General features: G+C 51.2%; 9 protein-coding genes across 9 annotated transcripts; 2 read left to right on the plus strand and 7 right to left on the minus strand.

Annotated features, from left to right (window-relative positions):
• Positions 1 to 134: 134 nt before the first annotated feature.
• On the plus strand, positions 135 to 2,057 carry IAQ61_011704 (uncharacterized protein; the record flags this gene model as incomplete). The annotated part of the gene is made up of 3 exons (XM_066099312.1): positions 135 to 677; positions 773 to 1,976; positions 2,044 to 2,057. The coding sequence occupies 3 exons, from the start codon at positions 135 to 137 to the stop codon at positions 2,055 to 2,057; spliced, it is 1,761 nt and encodes a 586-aa protein (XP_065950831.1).
• A 749-nt stretch (positions 2,058 to 2,806) lies between these two features.
• On the minus strand, positions 2,807 to 4,335 carry IAQ61_011705 (uncharacterized protein; the record flags this gene model as incomplete). Its single annotated transcript, XM_003844229.2, has 4 exons — positions 2,807 to 3,224; positions 3,273 to 3,718; positions 3,778 to 4,021; positions 4,079 to 4,335. 4 exons carry the CDS (start codon positions 4,333 to 4,335, stop codon positions 2,807 to 2,809), a joined length of 1,365 nt encoding a protein of 454 aa, XP_003844277.2.
• A 978-nt stretch (positions 4,336 to 5,313) lies between these two features.
• On the plus strand, positions 5,314 to 6,633 carry IAQ61_011706 (uncharacterized protein; the record flags this gene model as incomplete). The annotated part of the gene is made up of 1 exon (XM_003844230.1): positions 5,314 to 6,633. The coding sequence occupies one exon, from the start codon at positions 5,314 to 5,316 to the stop codon at positions 6,631 to 6,633; it is 1,320 nt and encodes a 439-aa protein (XP_003844278.1).
• Positions 6,634 to 6,995: 362 nt separating this feature from the next.
• IAQ61_011707 (uncharacterized protein) lies at positions 6,996 to 7,982 on the minus strand (the record flags this gene model as incomplete). Its single annotated transcript, XM_003844231.2, has 1 exon — positions 6,996 to 7,982. The coding sequence occupies one exon, from the start codon at positions 7,980 to 7,982 to the stop codon at positions 6,996 to 6,998; it is 987 nt and encodes a 328-aa protein (XP_003844279.2).
• Positions 7,983 to 10,252: 2,270 nt separating this feature from the next.
• On the minus strand, positions 10,253 to 11,182 carry IAQ61_011708 (uncharacterized protein; the record flags this gene model as incomplete). The annotated part of the gene is made up of 1 exon (XM_066099313.1): positions 10,253 to 11,182. The coding sequence occupies one exon, from the start codon at positions 11,180 to 11,182 to the stop codon at positions 10,253 to 10,255; it is 930 nt and encodes a 309-aa protein (XP_065950832.1).
• A 392-nt stretch (positions 11,183 to 11,574) lies between these two features.
• Positions 11,575 to 12,589, minus strand: IAQ61_011709 (uncharacterized protein; the record flags this gene model as incomplete). The annotated part of the gene is made up of 3 exons (XM_066099314.1): positions 11,575 to 11,655; positions 11,708 to 12,213; positions 12,271 to 12,589. 3 exons carry the CDS (start codon positions 12,587 to 12,589, stop codon positions 11,575 to 11,577), a joined length of 906 nt encoding a protein of 301 aa, XP_065950833.1.
• A 1,712-nt stretch (positions 12,590 to 14,301) lies between these two features.
• IAQ61_011710 (uncharacterized protein) lies at positions 14,302 to 15,379 on the minus strand (the record flags this gene model as incomplete). Its single annotated transcript, XM_003844233.1, has 3 exons — positions 14,302 to 14,782; positions 14,845 to 15,131; positions 15,230 to 15,379. 3 exons carry the CDS (start codon positions 15,377 to 15,379, stop codon positions 14,302 to 14,304), a joined length of 918 nt encoding a protein of 305 aa, XP_003844281.1.
• Positions 15,380 to 15,761: 382 nt separating this feature from the next.
• On the minus strand, positions 15,762 to 16,010 carry IAQ61_011711 (uncharacterized protein; the record flags this gene model as incomplete). Its single annotated transcript, XM_066099315.1, has 1 exon — positions 15,762 to 16,010. One exon carries the CDS (start codon positions 16,008 to 16,010, stop codon positions 15,762 to 15,764), a length of 249 nt encoding a protein of 82 aa, XP_065950834.1.
• A 575-nt stretch (positions 16,011 to 16,585) lies between these two features.
• On the minus strand, positions 16,586 to 19,385 carry IAQ61_011712 (uncharacterized protein; the record flags this gene model as incomplete). The annotated part of the gene is made up of 6 exons (XM_066099316.1): positions 18,756 to 19,385; positions 18,142 to 18,613; positions 17,450 to 18,092; positions 17,303 to 17,388; positions 16,724 to 17,256; positions 16,586 to 16,669 (listed from the first exon to the last, which is right to left on the minus strand). Exons 1-6 carry the CDS (start codon positions 19,281 to 19,283, stop codon positions 16,586 to 16,588), a joined length of 2,346 nt encoding a protein of 781 aa, XP_065950835.1. The 5' UTR covers positions 19,284 to 19,385.
• Between the last annotated feature and the right edge of the window lie 781 nt (positions 19,386 to 20,166).

A 20,166-nucleotide genomic window follows, 5' to 3' on the forward strand; every position in this document is an offset into this window, starting at 1 on the left:
CGCCATCGGTATCGCAATGTCTAGTTGCCCAAGTACCTTAGCTTTCCGATTTCCCCTCATCACTAAAAGAGCTCGCAACATAATTCACCAACAACAGACCAGAGTTAACCTCAAATTATAGAGGTTGTCCCACGATGACACAACCTCTCCATGAATCAGACATCCTTTTCCCCTACCAATCCAACACACCTTCCTTCTCAACAACGCTTTCCACACTCCGTCGCTCCACGCTCTCCCTCCACAACCGCCTATCCTCCATCACATCTGACAGCTTCTTCGTCACATCTGTCGCTTCTGCTTACGATCTGCCGCTCATCGCCAACGAGCGTTGTGGCAGCTGGTACATTCCCACCACGCAAAAGGCTGGGAGTGTGTATTTCAAGAGCACAGACGGACACATGGGCCAATGGAAATTTAGCCTTCGACGGTTGAATTTGCAGTTGCTGGATGTGGTGGCGGAGAAGGGTGGGGCTATAGTGGTGGATAGTACGAGGAGGGGAAAGAGTATGCCGGATGCTTTGAGCAAGACTGTGCCAATCTGGTGTGCGGTTGTTAATAGGGCGGTTTTTGGAGAGGCAGTAGAGGAGGGGAGGTTGTATGTGCCGCCAAGCGTGGTGGGAGAAAGTGAGAGGGTGCAGATGGAGGGAAGGATTGCGGGGTTTTTGAAGCAATTTAGGGTAAGTGTTGCCTTTTAGATAATGCGATGATGGAGTGAGATCGCAAGCTATGTGTTTTGATGTCAATGGAGTCTGGGGATTGACACACACTCTAGGAGGTTTGCAAACCGCATATTCCCACTCTCCGAGCCAAACTTACAAAACCTCTTCGCCCCATTTGGATTACCCAAGCATCCAGTCTTCCCCCGGCGCCACCATCATTCCTGGATTTCTACCCAATCGTCCTGTGTACAGCTTCCCGTCGCGTCCAGGGGGCCGAGATTTCGGAGAATGGCTATGTCCAGGGTGCAGCTGATGATCACGAAGCCTGGGCACATGGTCTGACACCACCGCTTTTTTGGGCCAACAAAGATTTGCTTCTAAACACCTCCGAAGAGGACGCACCAAGTGTCATTGAAAAGTTAGTCGCCGATGAGCAAGGCCCAATAGCGACCGCTACACTCATCCGACCAACAAAAAACCTATACATTTCGGCCTGCGAGGGCATAAACCCAAGCGACTTCGACGCAATCATCGAATGCACACCAACCCCTCTCCTGACCCAAGCCTCCAAAGAAAAGGCCCAGACTCAGACTCCAAGACACCATCTCCACCTCGCATGCCAAACAGGCAAACTCGGCTCCCGCACCCTCCGCACCCAACTCCCCAAACTCCCCGCCTTCCTCGCCTCCCTCGCCTCCCTCTTGCAACCCAAGATCCTCGTCTGCTGTCCAACGGGCAAAGACCTGTCTGTCGGTGTCGCCCTCGCCATCCTATGTCTTGCAGCCGACGACCAAGGAGTCATGGACGGCAGATTGCAAGCCCAAGGCATCACAAAAGACCTGATTAAGCAAAAACTCAGCTGGATCACCACCAGTAACCCGGCCCTCAACCCCAGCCGCGCAACCCTCCAAGCCGTCAACGCCGTGCTCTTTGCAAGACAGACTCTAAACCCTACTCCCCTCGTCCACTCCCCTGAACCCGCAACACATGACCCAACATGCCCACCCCGCCAACTGTCAATTCCAGAACGCATCTTCACAGTCCTCCACACACCCTCCCAGCCCTGGACCTTCACTCGTACACTCTCCTCCGTCCTGCCCACCCACCCCTCGGGCCGCGTAACAGGCACCGCGACATTTACACCCTGTGCGCCTGGGGCACAGGGGGCGCCGGCCCTGCTGTACGCTGAACAGGGCGAGTTTACGCTGGCTAATGGGATGAAGTTTGGTGTGCAGCGGCGCTATGTCTATCTGCTTGAAGAGGGAAATGGACGCGGTGATGAAAAGTCAGAGACGGAGCCAGAGAAAGAAGAAAAAGGTAACCCACAAGAACAAACGACCCCAACGGCACCAACATCCCCATTCCCCCCTCCAAACGCCCCAAGTCAAAAATTCATAACCATACACTTTTACAACGACGACGCCGCCAACACAAACACAAACACAAACACAAACTCCGCGATAAACAAATCACACACTCCCCCCCACAACCCCGCTCCCGTCCAAAACCCACAAATTGGAGATGTATTCGTTGAAATGGATACACTGCGCTTGAGTGGCCGGCCTGCTTCTTCTTCCTCCACCTCCTCCGCCTCCCCTCCAGATCACTGGCTCGCAAGAAACAAAGCACAACATCTTTGTGCCGAGGACTTGTATACTGCGAGTTGGAAGTTTAGTGCTGGGATGGTTGGTTGTGGTCATGGTCATGATGGCGGTGGTGATGGGGATGGGGGTAGTAACGCAGGGACTGGGTCTGGAGTTTGGGACGAGGGACATGTGTGGTGGGAAGTGCGGTATGATGCCAAGGGGCCGAAGAAGGATTATTCGAGTGTGACGAGGTATGTGCGAATGTAGGGGGGTGAGAGAGATGGATAAGGAGAAGGGGGAGAAGATATAGAGGGTAATAATTTAGGGTATCAAGCCACGCAAACCAAACCCAACCCAACCATCTACAACGAGCAAAAACAACCCGAATTCCCCAACCCGGTTTACCTAATCTGTACCCAGCGAACCATCATAACATACCAACAGCTACTAGAACACCCCCACGCCTTGTTAAAAAAACCATATTCAAAGCCGCTAGACTCTGTCAAAAACAAAAGTTCCATGCAGGGTCACAGAGAAAAAAAAACCCCACGAGTGAGGGATTCAAGCACCACCCCTCAACAGCCTCGAAACCAACCTCACCATCTTAACCGCCACATTCACCACCAGCGCCGCCGCCGCCGTCGGCACAAAAACCTGAATCCACTCCCACCAGCGCGCAGGCCTAACCTCCGTCTCGATCCAACCCGCGCCCCTCACGACCGCGCCCTTGCCGCCGTCGGCACTCTGGTCGAAGCTCTCGCCCTCATCGGCAGGGAAGCGCTGGTGGTCGACAAAGTATTGGAGCAAGTCGTCCTTTTCGCGGAAGCGGGCGAGCAGCCAGGCTGCAAAGACTGTTTCATCGTGGAGGGGAATGTCGGCGATGCGGAAGCGGCGGAGGTGTAGGTTTACGGAGGCTGGGGAGCGGCCTTGGAAGTAGGTGCCGCGGAGAGTGAAGATGTCTTGGCCGTATTGGCCAGCGCTGGGGAGGGTATTAGTGGGGATTTGGGAAGGGTAAGGAAAGACTTACGGAACGCCTTCGTAGGCGAGGGTGCAGTCGTACATGTATTCGACTGTGTCCTTTAATTCTTGCAGACAAAATGACAGGCCTGTGCTGCGTGGCAGTAATGCGTGGCGGAGATCGGGAATGCCGTTCTTGTCTGCCCATTTCTTGCTCGCGACGCGTCCGTTTGTGCTTAGGTTTGTGCCCTCGGGAAAGATGAGGAGCCACATGGGATCGAGACCTGGGGTTCCGGAGAGCGGGCCGGCGTGGCTGGTGCTCAGCTTCTTCAGACGGTATTGGAAGCGTTCTTTGTCGGTTGCCCACTTGCGGGAGAGGAAGATGAAGCCGTAGAGCATCATGCCGGTACCGATGATGGGTATGTATTTGATTGATTCTTTGAGGATGATGTAGAGGTGGCCGTGCATGTCTGCGGTATAGGCCATCCACCAGAGGTAGACCCAGTCTGTGTAAATCTGGAGTCAGAGTGAGTACAAGGACTTTGCAGCGGACATGGGATTCGCAAAAAGCTGACCTGGTGGTTCGAGATGAGGACTATGCGCTCGGGGAAGTCGCATTCTAACCTCCCATCTGCCGTCTTCCTCATCTGCCCTCGTACACTAGCATCTCCACTGATTCTGACCGTGGTGGGCGCCCACCAGTAAGTCATGGTTGCGCTGACGATGCCGAAATGCTGTTTGGTCATGGCCATCCAGGCGTAGAAGAGGTCCTTGGAGTACAGGTATAGGGGCGCGCCAATGTATTGGGTCACAGAAATGCTGATGTAGAGCGTTAGTGACCTGTCACGCGGCTGTCAGCTTAACATGTATACCCACGCGAGGATGCTGCTGCTGAAGTACAGAGCGAACAGGGCCATGCGAATAGCCTGCTTAAAAGCTCCATGCTTGATCTCTCCTCTGGGATGAGGTGGTGGTATCGATGATGCGGCGCCCTTTTCTTCTGTTGATTCGGTCGAGGCGGTCGAGGCGGTCGGTGTCGAGTGTCGAGTTCGCTGTGCCTTCAACTTCTCTATGACGGGCACGGATCCCGGCGGATATCGCTGCTTCAGGCCGTTGGTTGCCATTTCTGCCATGCATGAGAGAGCCCTTGGTGGAGAGCGGTTCGATTCGGCGATGGGGCGATTAGAGGATAGTAGGAGTAGCGGACGAGGGCACGAGAGAGCGAGGGAGAGGGAGAAAGAAAGAAAGAAAGGAAGAGAGAGAGAAAGAGAGAGAGAGAGAGAGCTTCGGAGCCTTCAGCGGGGAGGAGCGGAGGGGGCGTGCGGTGGATTGTAGGTAGTATGGAGGTAGTTTACATGGCATGCATTGCCTTGGGCCTTGGAAGCTGCTGACTACTGTACAAGTTCACACGACAGTGCCATGGTCCTGGGGCCGTGTTGAGGTTACTTTGGTATTAGAAGGAAGAATGGAGGAGGGACATGTGGTATGAACATGAAGATTGGACATGGTGTTGCTGCATGGAAGCTGCTCGTTCCAACCTTGCTCCTCCATCCCGTCGCGTGCCGAGGATGGGCGCGCAAACGGCTCCAGCTTCTTTCTTCAAGCACATGCCAAAAGTGCCCCGCCAACACAACAGGGTTCCACCACCTTGACTCGCGAGCCAGGTAGCCCGCCAAGCTTCTTCTTCTTTTTCTTCTTCTTCTTCTTTTTCTTCTTCTTCTTCTTTTTCTTCTTCTTCTTCTTCTTCTTCTTCTTCTTCCACTTCCTCCCGGCCTAACACCGTACACACGAGCTGTCGTTTCACCCACGATTCTCACATTGCTCGCGGAGAGACTCTCGACCTGCATGTTGAAGAAGAAGAAGAAGAAGATGCAGCCTGCCATTGCCGTCGCTGGGGTTGCCAACTCCATCATCATATAACACGGTAGGACATCACGAACCGTTGCGCTCAAACTACCTTCATCCAATCGTATTCTGGATTCACTGTTGCAACACGCATCACGACATCCTATGGCGCCCATGAACTCTCAGTCGATACTCCGCGTACATTTCCTTGTGATAGAGGATCAACAACACCATCCTAACAAGTTATATTCCACTCTCCTACTACCATGAGACTGCCACAACACCGCGCCCTGCCTTGGCGATCCGTCGTCCCTCCATTGCAGTCCCGCAGCTTCACCTCGACCTCTCGCCGTCCCGAGATCAGACACATATCCGACCTTCCTTCGCGAATCAAGCCATCATACATACAGTCGCCCTCAAACACCCTGCTCAGCTTACAATGGCCCTCACCGCCGCGCAACATCCTCATCACAAAGAAGAAACGCACGCCCAATATTACCGAATCCGTCGTCAAGTTCGCTTCCCACATCCGCTCTACCTACCCCTCAATCAACATCATCTTCCAGCCCGACGCCGCAAAAGAAATACACAAACAACTACCGTTTCCTGTATATACGTACAACAAGGGGCTCAGCGTGTCCAAGTCTCTGTCGGATAAAACCGATCTGGTCTGCACGCTGGGTGGTGACGGTACCTTGCTACGCGCGAGCAGTTTGTTCAGCCATGCAGAGAGCGTGCCACCCGTCCTGAGCTTTGCCATGGGAACTCTTGGATTCTTGGGGGAATTCAAGTTCAAGGAATACAAGCGAGCATTTCGAGAAGTATACATGAGCGGCGCGCCAGACACGTACTCTACCCTATCAGACTCGCCAGCCGGACCCCGACCCCCGACCCCCACTTCCCCAGACGACCCCCTCGATAAGCCGCTATCCTACGCAGGCATACGGGGCAAGGCAATGGGTACCAACAGAACAGCACGCATCTTGCTGCGCAACAGACTCAAAGTTGGCGTCTTTGGCCCAGACGGTACGCGAATCGGGGGTGCGCCAGGCGAAGGCGATACCTATGCGCTCAACGAAGTCACACTCCACCGCGGCTCCAGTGCCCACTTGAAAATTATCGACGTCTACATCAACAATCGCTTCCTGACCGAGGCGGTCGCAGATGGAATCATCATCAGCTCACCCACCGGCTCAACAGCCTACAGTCTCTCCAGCGGAGGAAGCATCGTGCACCCCCTGGTTCCGTCCTTGTGCCTTACGCCCATCTGTCCGCGATCGCTATCGTTCAGGCCGCTTGTCGTTCCGGCCAATACGCCCATAACCCTTCGATTGGGCGAGAAGAATCGTGGCCGCGAAGTTGAGGTCAGCATTGACGGGCATACCATTACGGAGAAGATGGGTGTGGGCATGGAAGTCAGAGTTGCAGGGGAAGAGGTGCGAAGAGCCGATGGCGTGTGGGAGGGAGGTGTGCCCAGCATCGTCAGAGGCACCATGGGCAAGGACGAAATGGCCGAGGATCACTGGGTAGGTGGTCTGAATGCGCTGCTCAAATTCAACTATCCCTTTGGAGACCAGGATACCTAGCCGTGAATGGGAGAGTTCTATCTTGTCATCATTATACTGCATGATAGGAGCACTACGTAGAAGCCAATGGTAAGAGGAGATGACCATGAAACTAGAGATTCCACTAGCATGCCCAATCATCCATCTACAAACAAAATCTTGCCCTCTTTCATATCTACGAGAGATGAATCAAATGCGCTGCCCCTTGCCAAAATATCCCAAACATAGTTTAGGGGAGCCCACATAGGAAAATGGTATCTTTTTGTACAACCATCGTCTGCAATCGCGCAGTCTGTACAGAGCAAACTCAAATCCACCCATCCATACTTAAACCATGCACAACGTTTCCCAAAAAGAAAAACTCCTGCAATACAAAATCTGTCTCAGAGCAACACCCTCCTCCTCCTCCTCTTCTCCTCCCCTCCCTTATCATTCTTCCACGAGCCCGCATAATGATGCGTCACCAACTCCGGTGACAACTTCTCCTCGGGCTTAAACACATTCATACTGAGCGCAAACGATATACTGGGCATAATCAGGACATCGCCCAGCAAGACCGGAACAACCAGCTCTTTTACATCGTCCGGGCCGACGGTCCGATTCAGCATATTCGATAGACCGGTGAAAATGCCCCGAGTCAAACGGCGTGGGCCGGTGAAATCCACAACGTCGCCGGCGATTTTAAGCGTGAGTTCTTGTGTCGTGATATTGTGCTCTGCCTTGAGTTTGCCAATGTCGGCCAGGATATCGTCGATGATGAGGGCGAGGTATGGGGATCGCGGGGCCGACATGATGGTCCACGAGGTGAATTGGCGTATGTAATTGCCGGGGAGGCCGTGGTCGAATTCCCAGCCCACGACGAGCTGAGCCTTGTCCTTGTATTCGGCGGGGATCCAGTCGTCAATGGGCGTCTCCTTGCATGAAACGTCGAGGTCGGACCAGATGCCGCCTTTGTCCCAGAGTAAGAGGTAGCGGAGGATATCGGCTTTGAAAATGGGCACCGGGAGCGAGAGATAGGCTTCTACGAGGTCGGGGCGGGAGGCGGAGAAGGTTTCGCGGACCCAGGCGTCGCTGCTCTCGTCGGTCATGAAGGTAGCGCGGTACTCTGGGTTGGGTTTGATACACGTGTCGGTGTGGTTGCGAAGTTCCTCGCTCAGGCCGCGGGGGCCCAGCTTATACCAGAGTAGCTTGGGGATGTTACCAGTACGTGGTACTTTGGAATCGCCGCCATGTCGGAGGGAGGGGACGATGAAGCCAAAAGTCGAGGCTGCGTCGAGCGCGTAGAAGTGGTAGAGGAGGCCTAAGATGAAGAGCGCGAGAAGGTTCGGGTAGCTGAGAACCTTGGATAGCGCAATTCGTCTTGTCACCATTCTTGAAGTTGAGGTTTGGCCCAAGGAACAACGACAGAGACAACGACGATGACGACGAAGGAACGCGTCGAGATGCAAAAGTGAATGTCAGATGTAGCGCAGGTATGGGAAAACTTGGGCCGCAGTCAGGCCATCAGAGGATTCATAATTCCGTATCAAACCCCCAGTAGCCCCCCATGCGGCGTGAGCCGTCTGTGGGATGATGCCTAGCCACCTACCTTTGTATCATTCTGTTGGTCCGCTGCAACGGTCAGCCCCTGGTACGAGTGGTGAGTCTTGGCCATCGAGGCAATACCGGTATGGGTCACCAGAACCCTTTAGCCTTTAGGTCTTACTATGCCGTAGTCTTCAACGTCAAATAAAGCGAGTACATACACAAAAAACAACAAATGACACCCATGGATGAGATCCACAGAGGAGACGCGGAATGAGATTACGGTCATATAACATCGAAAAAGAGCCGATAGGTACTCATGTGGCGTCTACAACTCAAGGCACCGCTAATGTCGTATCGGTCCGGTCGGATCCAGTACAATCGGTACACAAGTGACAGGTATGAAATCTAGCAGACATTCAGCTTGGTCAGTTCATAGTCGGATACGAGGCATGGCGCCTTGGGTCGCTGCCGTACATAGACAATCGACAACGTAGTAACAATACATACCACATCTAAGGGAAAAGCTGGGTGTTTCCCCAACTGTCACTGAGTCAGTGTTTGGCCCGCTTGTGGATCGCCATCTTCCTAGCGCGATGATCATCACATACTCCAAACACATATATGTAGGTAGGCACAACAGCGGCGGGGGCTTACAGAGCAGCCCATCAATCCCCGGCATGGTTGTCACCATCGCCTGTTATCTACACATGAGCCTTGCTGGCCTGGGGAACGGAGCGATGTAGGCTATGGTGAGGGTGAATGTGTTGCTCGCGGTCATGCAACAGGGTACCGCCGTATTGCAGTTGGCGCGCGTCGTGGCTGAATGATCGAGATCCTCGTCTGGAAGATGAATGCGGTACCGGACTAGTAGACCGCCGGGATCATCGCTTGGCACGCGACTTTGGTGTGCTAAGCGGCAAGCCCCTGGGCACCTAGAGTCTACCAGTCAGCGATTCATTTTTGCTTACAACCTTACGGCTAGCCTGGTACATAGGCAGGTAAATACAACAGTACCATGTGTAATATCTGAACTTTGCAGCACCGCATCAAACCTACCTAACCCTAGCCTGTAAGCAAGTCTCGGATTCGTAAGCCCTGTATCAGCACGCTAGGTACAAGCTGTGTCATTTCACCATCGTAATTTCCCCCTTTCGAAGTTCTACCGGTAGCGGCCAGTTTCGGTTTTTGAAAATCTAGAGTGTTTGTTCAAGGCCGGTGGGGGCCGGTGTTAGGAATAATCACTTTGCTGTCAATACGCAATGAATAGGTAATCACTCAGTCTGTGTACTCAGTACGGTATGTATGTTGTTGCATACCACAGTCTTCTTGAGTCATGACGAACTGGGGCTTAACCTGATGCTGTAGTATCTCTGTGCTGTGAAATTCCAATCGCAACCTTTAAGAAACAAAAGGCCTACTTGAGTCTCAGAACACCAATAGGTAAGCTTCATCGAGGCGACTGGCGAGCATACAAACTGACCTGACTACCCGTCCGTACTTGCGCGGTGGCAGACATCGTCTTAACCATCCATCTGCTTTAAACTGGACTACTTCTTTATTTTGTATTATCGCCATAAAGGTAACAACAACCTTCATCTCTCTACCGTTGTACAACAGTGCCGTAATTCCAAGCATCTCTACTAGTGTTCGTAAAAAAATCATACGGAAAGACTCTATAATGTATTCGCTCAGAAGGTAACCGCCTGGAGACAAATATAACGAATAAGCGCATGGCTAGGCGAGAAAGAGGTCATGTTAGGGCTGTTGGGGAAGTAATTCATGCTAGTAAGACCGACGGCCGTTACTCGGACTGTAGCCTAATCGGGTAACTCAGGTGAGCGAGATTTTGAAGGCGGAGGGACTGTCCGATACGCCAAGGGGCGAGATAAAAGAGGCCGATGGACAAGGACACAATACATACCACATAATTGCACATGGAGTTTGGTTTCATATTGTCATTACTTGCAACGCAGCCAGAACCCACCGAGACAGAGACAATCAAGTTTGCATTAAATGATTCAAATAGCATTATGCCCGCTATTCATATATCACCCGAAATATATTTCTTAAGCCTTCTTTGTGGCATCCCATGGCATCAAGAACTTCGCTTCTCTCATTTTGGTGGCTGTGCTTTCGTTTCCTCTGATTCCCTTGCCTCATGCTCGACGTGCTTCGACCTTGTTTCCAGCTTCCTTGGCTTCTTCTGCTTTTGCTCGGTCGACTTCTCTGATAGTTCTTGCTCGGAATGTGATTTGATCTCTAGTTTCCTTGGCTTTTTGCGAGGCTGATCATTTGTCTTCAATGCTGACTCTTGCTTCTCGTCGCTGGAGTCTGAACTTTTCTTCTCGGCGTCATTGTCTTGCTGTTTAGCTCCACTTGAACTCGTCAAGGAAGGCAGACTGGGCAGGCAACTCTTCATCTTCTTTAGCCAACCTTCGTCCATGTCCGCACCGCCACCATCCTCCACGAACCCTTTTAGGTCCTGCTTATCCGGCATCTCCTCGTCGTTCACTTGATCCAGCATCTTCTCTAGGGCCTTCTTTTGCTCATCGCTCGCAGCCCAGCTGGGCAGGTCACCTGTAATCTTTCGAATCCCTTTTCCGGCGAATTTGCTGAGGTCCCAGAACGGGCCATTGATGGCACCAGCAGCAGCGCCGATGCCTCCACCAATGCTGCCGAGAAGAGTAGAGGATACGCTGCCGACGAGTGTTCCTGTGATGGCTCCCAGTGTGACTCCTGGAGCAGCACCAAGTCCAGTGCCCATTGCTAGACCTTGGAATGCACCCGAGCGCATGTATTTGGCTGTCTTGCCAAACGACTCGGCTTCGATCTGTGCCTCAATGGCTTGTTCCATCAACTTCTGTCGTTCATCTGCATCTCCTGCGCCAGCAGCTGCTTTCTTTAATTCGTCTGCCTTCTTCTGCGCCTCCATGGCAGCGCAGGCCGCTCTCGAGCTTTCTTGACGTACTTGTTCATTATCAATTTCTGGCTTTTGGGTCTTGGATTTGTCTAGAGACGTGTCTTTCTCCTCAGTCGTCGGCATCTTCAAGGTTGCAGTCGTTGTCTGTGTTGTGTTCTGACCATCGTAAGTTCTTCTAATTCAGAACCTGTATGAAGTGCATAAACATGCATGGATCCATCGACGTCATGCTATGGTTACGCGAGCACTAGCGCACCAGTTGGGAGCCTTTGAAACGACGAACCAACAATCTTGGAAGTGTGAGGATATATTCGTGTCTTCCTCTGGTCATGGCACGGAACATGTTTTGTTCCTTGAGGTACCGGTACCGTATAGGGCTCTTCAGAGAAAACGCATTCATAATGGCAGTGAAGGTCCAAAGACGGCCAGTGGTGCAGGCAAGCTGAAGTAGCCAGGGACTGATTGAGAAAGCGAGCGAACACCAATAAACAATGTGAGCGTGTTTCAGTGAAAGATCACAATGGCATAATGTGTGGTGTTGGTCCAACGGGTATGACCCCGTTCCGTACATCGACGCATGCATAACCTCGCTTGATCTGCTGGATGTTACCCTCTTGAAACCCAGAATGCCTGTAAAATATAACCCACAACTTCAAAATTCGTCGTGTTTCCAAACACACCTCCAGCAGTATCTTTCCCGTTATCCCAGTACAGCCGTCTCAACCAATCGTGAAGATGCGGATAGTCATACCGTATCATTTTCAGATTACAACGGAAAAACGGATAGTAGGCGATGTCGAAACGGATAAGCGTAGTGTAAAGTCGAATGTCGGATTCAGTGATGTGCGGGCCGAAAAGGTACGGATGGTGTTCTGGTTCTGTCAGGTGTGTTTCGAGCTGATCGAGCGATTTGAATAGTCTCGTGATATGCTCTGTGTATGCTGCTTGAGACCTTGTGAGCCCAACTTTATAGACGCCGTTGTTAATTGTATCGTATACCCAGTCATTAAGCGCGTCAATCTTGGATATCAAATGAGCAGGACGAAGAGCCGCTTTCCCTTTGCTAAGCTCTCTCTTTTCTACAGGCAATAGGTGGTCGAATGCGTCGATCAGCATACGCATCATGTCTCCGCTGCCATTGTTCACAATGGTTTCTAGATAGGATCAGTCTCTACTTCGTAGGGTTAACATAATGGAGGCGTGGGTATTACGTTGCTGCTTGTCCCACAGTAATGGAACAGTCACTCTCCCACTATACTCAGGATCTGCTAACAAGTATAAATCCTTCAAACATTTTGCACCAATGATAGGATCACAATGTGGGCCCCTATGACCTGAAAAGTGCCAGCCCCGTACTTGATCCCTCGCATCTACTTCCACGGTTTGTATTATGTCCCCTAGACCTTTGAGCGCGGATACAATGATGGCTCGGTGTGACCAGGGACAGACAGCGTTGAAGTAAAGTACATAACGACCTTTTTCGGCAGGAAAGCGCTGGGATGGTATGGTACCACGAAAGGAGTAAGCCATCCGGCCCCAGATGGTTATCAGCGTCGAAGGTATGCAATGCCTTGACTTCGACTGTTATACCGGTAATGGGAAAGAAGTCGAGTAGATAGACGGCGATGGAAATAATTGAAGTAGACTGTAGACATGCAAAGGAATGCAACAGGAATGATTACGGTGGCGTGGCCAACAAGACACACAAACACCCTCTGACGAGCAAGCGCGGTCTTCACGGTACTCTCAACCATGACCTGCTCTGATGCACAGTTGCATGAGAGGACGGCATGATTACAAAACAGCCAGAGGATTGATTAGTAGATGCGCTGCCTACAGCATATCCACAATCAGGCAGAATGCGTCTTCTATGACGAACAGATGTTAGGATCGGATGCCGAGAATGCAAGAAGAAGTACTGAATGGGATATCGGTTCGCTGTATCCGTGTCCTCATGATGTGTACACACACGATTATGGGCTGAATAATTGATGATAGCGTTAATCAACAAGGGGTAGGCAGTTCACTAACCCTATCTAAGCCTTTTGCGGTCGTATTCCGGCCTGTGTTTTTTCTTCGTTGCAACACGCACCCTGCGCGCTCTCTCTCTTCTTTGGTCAGCGTAATAATGATCAGTTGGAATGGCATCTAGCTATTGCCATGAGACATTCGGCTATCAGCATGACCACATCACGACATCGCAAGATGTTTCTCGATTCCCGCAATGTATCCTGCTGAACATTCGATCTTTCAAAGCACCTACTGTTTCGCACCAAGGAGAACACTGCAGCCACATACTACCTACACAGTACACAGTAAGTGAACAAGCCTTGGCGATCAGCCCACGTATTTCTACTGGTCCAACACGAACCGCTCCACGTCAGTCGCCATCGTTACTTTCTCAGGTGAGGTGGTGTGGTGATTTATAACCGCTTAGACTTGATCACTATACACCCGAGGCACCACCTAGACACCGAGAATCCCATCACAAGTTCCGCACTTTGGATTCGCGTGCTCCATCTCGCATAGGCATCGATCGATACCCTGCCAGACATGCCACGTGGCGACGCTCTGTCTCGAACCAGACTTTGATGGCGTTCTTCTTACTTTGCTTGCCTCAAGAGAAGAGCATTCATGTGACTCTCAAGTAGAGCAGGCATCACGCTGAAGGGCGCGCTGATTATCCATTCTCGCATCCTCTAAAAAGATGCCAATAACAAAAATATCGTCATCATGGAGACTGCAGATCAAGGACTCAGTCTAACCAAAGAAAAAACAAGTGTTGCTGAAAAACACCCTGTCGTAACAAGGCCCACATAGAGGCTATCTACAACGCCGGGCAGGGTGTTGCTGATTCCAGGATTGAGATGACAGTGACGCCAGGCGGTACCACAGTTTCGCACGCTGCTCCGCGATGAGGCTGTGGGTTGTCTGTGCTCATACACGAGGGTACTTTCTTGAGTGGAGCGAATGGGCATTTGATATCCGGCCATCTGGTACCAAAGTACGTATGGTGTATCTACCTTTTCTCGTTGGAAAGGTTACATAATAGCCTATTTACATATAATCTGTATTTTGAGCGAGATATTACGGCAAGGGGTATGTGCCGATTCTTGTATAAGCATTCTGTGTTGCTTCACACTAGTCAGATGAGATGAGATATTTCATGTCCGCTAAATTCCCAAAAAATGCTCGGAATTCAACTCCAACCCCCACAAAAACTTCATCGCGAAATCGTTGCATCATCGATCGCCAAAACTGTAGCCGCTCCCACCATGACTTGGTTGTCTGTTTACTGCATCTATGTTACCGACCCCAGCCTCTCTCCTGTAGTCCTCGTAGCCGCCAGGACTCAGCGCATCAGCAGGCGCAGTGGGATCCCTGTATTCAGCATACGAGGGCACCGGCCTTGAGTATCCGTCGTTCCTGTCAGAACCCCAGCTCAGCGGCCTTCCAGGATGCCGCCCTTCATCTGTCTCTGTGCTGTGTAGGAGGGCATACTCGTCTTCTTGTTGGGAGCTGCCGTGGTCGGTGTGTTGGTCGGTGGAATCAGTCGAGTTGCGCTGCGCCGTTTCAATCTCGGTCGACCATGCGTTGTCCTTGGGCGATTCGCCGGAAACATAGTGGGGATTTGCCTTGTTCGACTCGTAGGGGAGGACGCCCTCTCGCTTGTACTTGACAAAGTAATAGCTGCTGATACCAGTTGTAATACCGAAAAGTATGCTGCGAGGAGCAAAATCAGTACAATGTGCAGGCAAGGACGCAGAGAAGGTAGAGCAGCTTACAAAATTACAACACCCATGCCGACTGATGCTTTGCTGACTTTGCACTTGCTTTCGCTCCCATATGCAAATGTACTGCAATTTCTGTCATCGTCTGCTACCTTCTTCTCCTGGGCACCCTTTTTGATACCATTCGAGTTCCACATGGCGACAGCGATAAATGCTGCGAACCACAAAATCATAAGCAGCGCATCGACAGCAAGGAAGGCATATGCGCTAGCGAAGCGTGCGGCTCTGGTCCACATGGGTACCATGGTGAGATATATGATGGCAGGTATGGAGAAAAAGCACTGTAAAGCTGTTAGCCTCATTTCTGCCTTGCAGCGCTGAGAGCCTGTCTGTAGCGCAAGCCATGTAGAGCAGGCGCCCAGAGCGAAGGTTCACTCACCATGGCAAAGAAGTACTTGGTAGACCCTCCTGTTGACCCATCTTTGGTCATGACAGCTATTGTCAGGACCGCTGCCACAAAGATGAAGACAGCCTGGAAGCTGTGTGCCACGACCTTGCATTTCTGGATATACGACTGCGGTACCCTCATATTGACCAGGCGCTCCCCTTCTGACGTCCCCGGCGGGCTCTAGGATGGCGTCGTCGACTCGCAAACAGTGAAAGGGTGGGTGTAAACACAGCCCCAGCCTGGCAAACACAGGTTCAGAGGACTCGCTTCGAAGTACTACTGTGTGTGTCGCAACACGCCGTCGCCGATGATTCCACAGTGTTATAGAAGATGGCCTGGGGGTCCGAAATGTATGCGATCGCAAATGGAAAAAGATGAAAAGAGGAGAAAGCAAGCGGGCGGGCGGGCGGGCGGGCGGCGTAAACAGTGAATGTCAGACAGACATGTCCACTTCAAGTCTCAGCCTCAGTTGTGGATCTGCGCAGCCTGGCGTCTCCCCCCCCCGCGGCGCCAGGGTCTGGGCTTAACCTGGCAACGCCATGCGCTTGTTAAATTTAGAGTCTGGTAGCGAAGCCACTTTGGCGTAAAGAGGAGTAGAGTAGAAGCGCGCATGTTTTCTCGACGTTGGAACTGGAGGAGCGATGACGCAGATTGCTTGCTCGCGTGAGATTTGCAGGTTGGTGCGCACGAGCGTACCGGTACCTAGACCTGCAGTCTCTATCCTTTTATTGGTGCATGCTCGTCCATGTCCTTGCTGTGCCACAGCATCCATCTACATGTATACACTACTTTGATGCGATGCGAAGGACACACCCCACTGCGCCTGTCGAGTACCTAGGCAACTGGGAGTCGACTGCCCATCACTGACCCGATGGTTCCGCAGCGTTGCTCAGCCGATGGCTTGCCGCTGTCATCCGTCTATTATCCCGAAGCCGCACTAGTAGTGAGAGTGGAAGCGCGGTCCGCCACCACCTAGGCAACGAACATCATTCTCTCCAGGTGCCACTCCAGAACCTCGTCCCTGAAAATGAGCGTGCCATCTTGCAATCGAATGCACTTCGCCTCATCCAAGGAACAGCTGGCGAAGATTTGGCCATTCGCGTGCGTGGTGGAAGGAGCATGTCGTGCTGCCAATATGACTGCTGTGCTACCTCGAGATCTCTTACTGTCGCAACTGGCCGTGAGTGGTGTCAGAAATGCCTGCTGTATTGTATGGGCGGCAGGGTGGATTATTCTATCACACTAGATGTTTTAGACACATCTCTATACGCAGGGACCATTTTGAAGAGATGGGCATGCGACGATCTTGTTCATCGCCTCCTTGGATATCATCTTCGGCTCGCTGCCTTATCCAGACCAAACGGGAAAGTAGCTATCTGGCAAAGGCATGGCCGCTTCGTTCTCGTGGTTGAAAGGATCACCCCAGAATCCCTATCGCCCTCGATTAGCACACGTTTTCTTCCAGTTGATTCATCCATAACTTACAAAGTCAAAGTCTGGTACACTGCCTGGAGCGGGCTGGACATCTCCCACAATGTTAGCTATATTATTGAGGTTAAAGTCGTCCCAAGAAGGTCCTGATTGATCTGGAATAGGCTGCATCGAGTTCATGGATACGGATGCAGAGGGTTGTGGCTGTAGAGGAACCCTGGGCGGCTTGTATTGCATCGCAGGACGATGCTGGTAAGAGTAGTCTGGAATGGCTTCAATCGGCGGATAGGTAGAGATATCACCAGTTGACGTGCTCTCTGGTTGTAAAGAGCGAGGAATCGGCGGAGTAGGGCTCGCATACGTGCTCGAACTTTGGGACTGTTGCCCTCTTGGAGACGCATTATGCTCAGCGACAGCCTTGTCAATCATGTTTTTTACGGCTTGCCACGCTTTTGCGGTATTGCTCTCTCTAATCTTACGAGATGTTTGTAAAGCTCTCAATGCGCGTTGTCGATCAGGCGCATCGAATAGAGGGTTTCGAAGTTCGGAGAGCACATGCATGATCGCTTGGAACGAAGCAATTCCACCTGTAGAATGAGCAATTGCCGCAGACCAAGTTCAAGTTATACGTACTAATATGCCAATGGAATCGAGCTGCATCTACATCAGCTGCAGCATGGTTGAGTGTCTCTATACAGTTGACAGACTTTTCGAAGATCCTGAAGATGTCAGTCTCTCCACATTGTCCCGCATGGTAACTGCCCAACTAGGTCAACTCACGATCTTCGTATATCTTCCGAAAACACAGAATCACGATAAACTCGCGGCATACGAAGCCAGAAAAGTAAATAACACCGCCACTCTAGAAGCGAAGCTAGATTCAGCGTTATTCGCTGCATCGGCATCTCCGGGTCGAGATAGTGTAGATATTTCCGGTGGTTCTCCTCGTGGACCTCGTCAAGCATGACCTGAATCCGCTCATATAAATCTCGCAGTTCTTGAGAAGGGTCAGGTCTTGAGGTACCGTGAAGTCCAGAGTCTAATATTCGCCGTTCGAGGCGATAGGTGCTTTGCACTATGCGTCGTAATGCTCGCATTCCCATGTACCGAACTAGCTGGAAAGTGATGTTCGTAAATTTCTTCATATCGTACGGCGTTGGGCCTGGGCTAGCTCCATCTGTAAGATCTTCATCATCGATGTTGCGCGGTATAAGTGTCGTATAGAAGTCTTCCGTTATGCTCGGCTCTTGACCCTTGCACTCTGCTGCGCGAAACTCTAAATGGCCAAGTTGATACCACATGCGGCGTCGGGATTCGATAGTAACTGCATCCATGGATCCGATTGGAAATAGTGAAGGGTCGCGGTGGAGGCCCTGATTCAACGCAATGCGAAATGCTAGCCCAAGTAAAACCCACGCTTTCCCTGCAGTCAATGTCAGTCAAAATAATGCATCGAAAGTCCTCCGGCGTACCCATATCTTCTTCTCTAGTTATGCAAGTCAACCAGAGCATAAAGCCTTGAAAAATCTCAAGATTTGAGGTTGTGAGATAATTTTCACGGGCCAGAGTAACCTCAACACCGAGCTGGAATCGATCCAGAAGATTCTCTTTGCTTTCCCCAAACATGTTTTGAACGAGATTTGGGGGCAAGGAATTGATGGCCGAGAAATAGATTGCGAAGGACATCGGATGCGCCTCTTGGTTATAGCAAAGAAATTTGCGTACTACAGTAGGTTTGTGTGTTATTCGCACCATGGGATCCACATTGGCGAAGTATACATCGAGCAAAGTGTCGCGATGCTTTTGCGTGTTTGGCAGCAGTTGTTCAAGATTTGATTGTGAACGCGCTCGACCTAGTGACAGAAGATCTACCAGCGTGCTCTGCGGGATCTCACGCCTCTCCTCTTCTGTCTTATCGCCCAAAAGAGCTTTGATGTCTTGAATCTGCAGGAAGTCAGTCAAACCCGTCCTAGAACTCGGGTTTTGAGGGAAAAGTCCCCGCAATGAGCAATGACGGGTCAATATGGTCGAAGGGATACGAAATGTGAAGGAAGGTATGGCAAAGCGCTTTCCTATCAACACTTACCTCATCTGCCAGCAGGGCATAATGCAGAGAGCTGACAAATTGCGACTGACCACCGTCAAGAAGAAGGGTACCATCGCCATCATCGGAGGCAATGCCGCCGCCGTGAGATTTTTGACTGGTCGCTGATGGTGTGTGATGTGTGTGTTCTGGTCTCTCAATGTCCATACTGGATCGTATGGAAGAAATTGGGTTATTTCCTTGACTTGCGACCACTCTCTCCAGGAGTAGCTCTAGTCGGTCTAATCGCGCCTGTACATCTACGCTCTTCGCAGGTCTATCATAATTGGTAGATACAGCTTTCGATATTCTCCCAGAGCCACTGGCCGCTTGCACTTGATCTGTCCATGTGCAGGTATGGTTGCCTCGAGTGCAAGAGCCACAGACCGGATGGGCATGGTCACACTTCACTTTTCGGCGTCTGCAAGTCAAGCATGATGAAATGACTCTTTGTCGACTTCCACTGGATTTGGGTGCGTGCGCTGCCGAAGTTGGTGCCTGGGACTGGGAGTCGAGTTTCGTTTCGACCATATCCCACCACTATGATATTTTTTTTCGGAGATTTCTTGACGTGTTTTACATGGAGACAATGAAGGTTTTTTTTGGAGTTGATCGGTGGCCGGTGGAGAAATCGTTCCGCAGTCAGTGTCGAAATTGAGAACCTCGACCGCCACACCACACTACTGTCATAAGCCGAGGCGGAGCTCTTTTCCGTACTAGCGTTGATTAGCCACAGACCTTGGAATCACATACAAGGCGCCGTCTCAGTCTGGTACATGAGACATGGACAAGACGCCCTTTTAGACGCCACTTCGAGAACATGCTTGGCTTCACATATTCACATCCCGATTCGAAGAAATACCATGCAAGTTAGCCTGTGAATATTGTGGCGCTCCTACAAGAAGTCAAAACGTAGAATACTCTTTCACTGCGTCTACATCAAGGGCTAATACGCCGGTAACGTCCTTGTAGCCATGAAGATAAGATAAAATTTATTTAAATTGCAATTCTCAGGCTTTGCCTTGTTCAATGCTGCCCAAAGTAGCTTCCTGCAGAGTGATAGTTTTCAATCCAACAAGTTCTCCACTAAAATGGGTAGTTTGTGAGATTCTTCGGGCCTTTTTCCTAATGCAACATACCGGTACTGCCTGAGGGTCACAATTGCTCCTACACAATAAATTCTATGCACATAAGGGCCTAATAGAGCAATCTACACACACCGTCTTGGGCCGACTCTCACACAATTGCCAACACACCCGCAGGTGATAGGATTGACACAATAGCATGCGTCTCTGGTATCAAATGAGCATCACATGGCTTGAAGAAACTAGGTACGAGAAAGGGTTTTTCAAGGAGCCAATAGTGATATGTTGGTATCTGCATGTGATATTACAACCTCTAGGCTGCTTATGCT

This window comes from Plenodomus lingam, assembly GCF_022343315.1.
Source record: "Plenodomus lingam strain CAN1 chromosome Unknown scaffold_20, whole genome shotgun sequence".
NCBI classification, from domain to species: domain Eukaryota; kingdom Fungi; phylum Ascomycota; class Dothideomycetes; order Pleosporales; family Leptosphaeriaceae; genus Plenodomus; species Plenodomus lingam.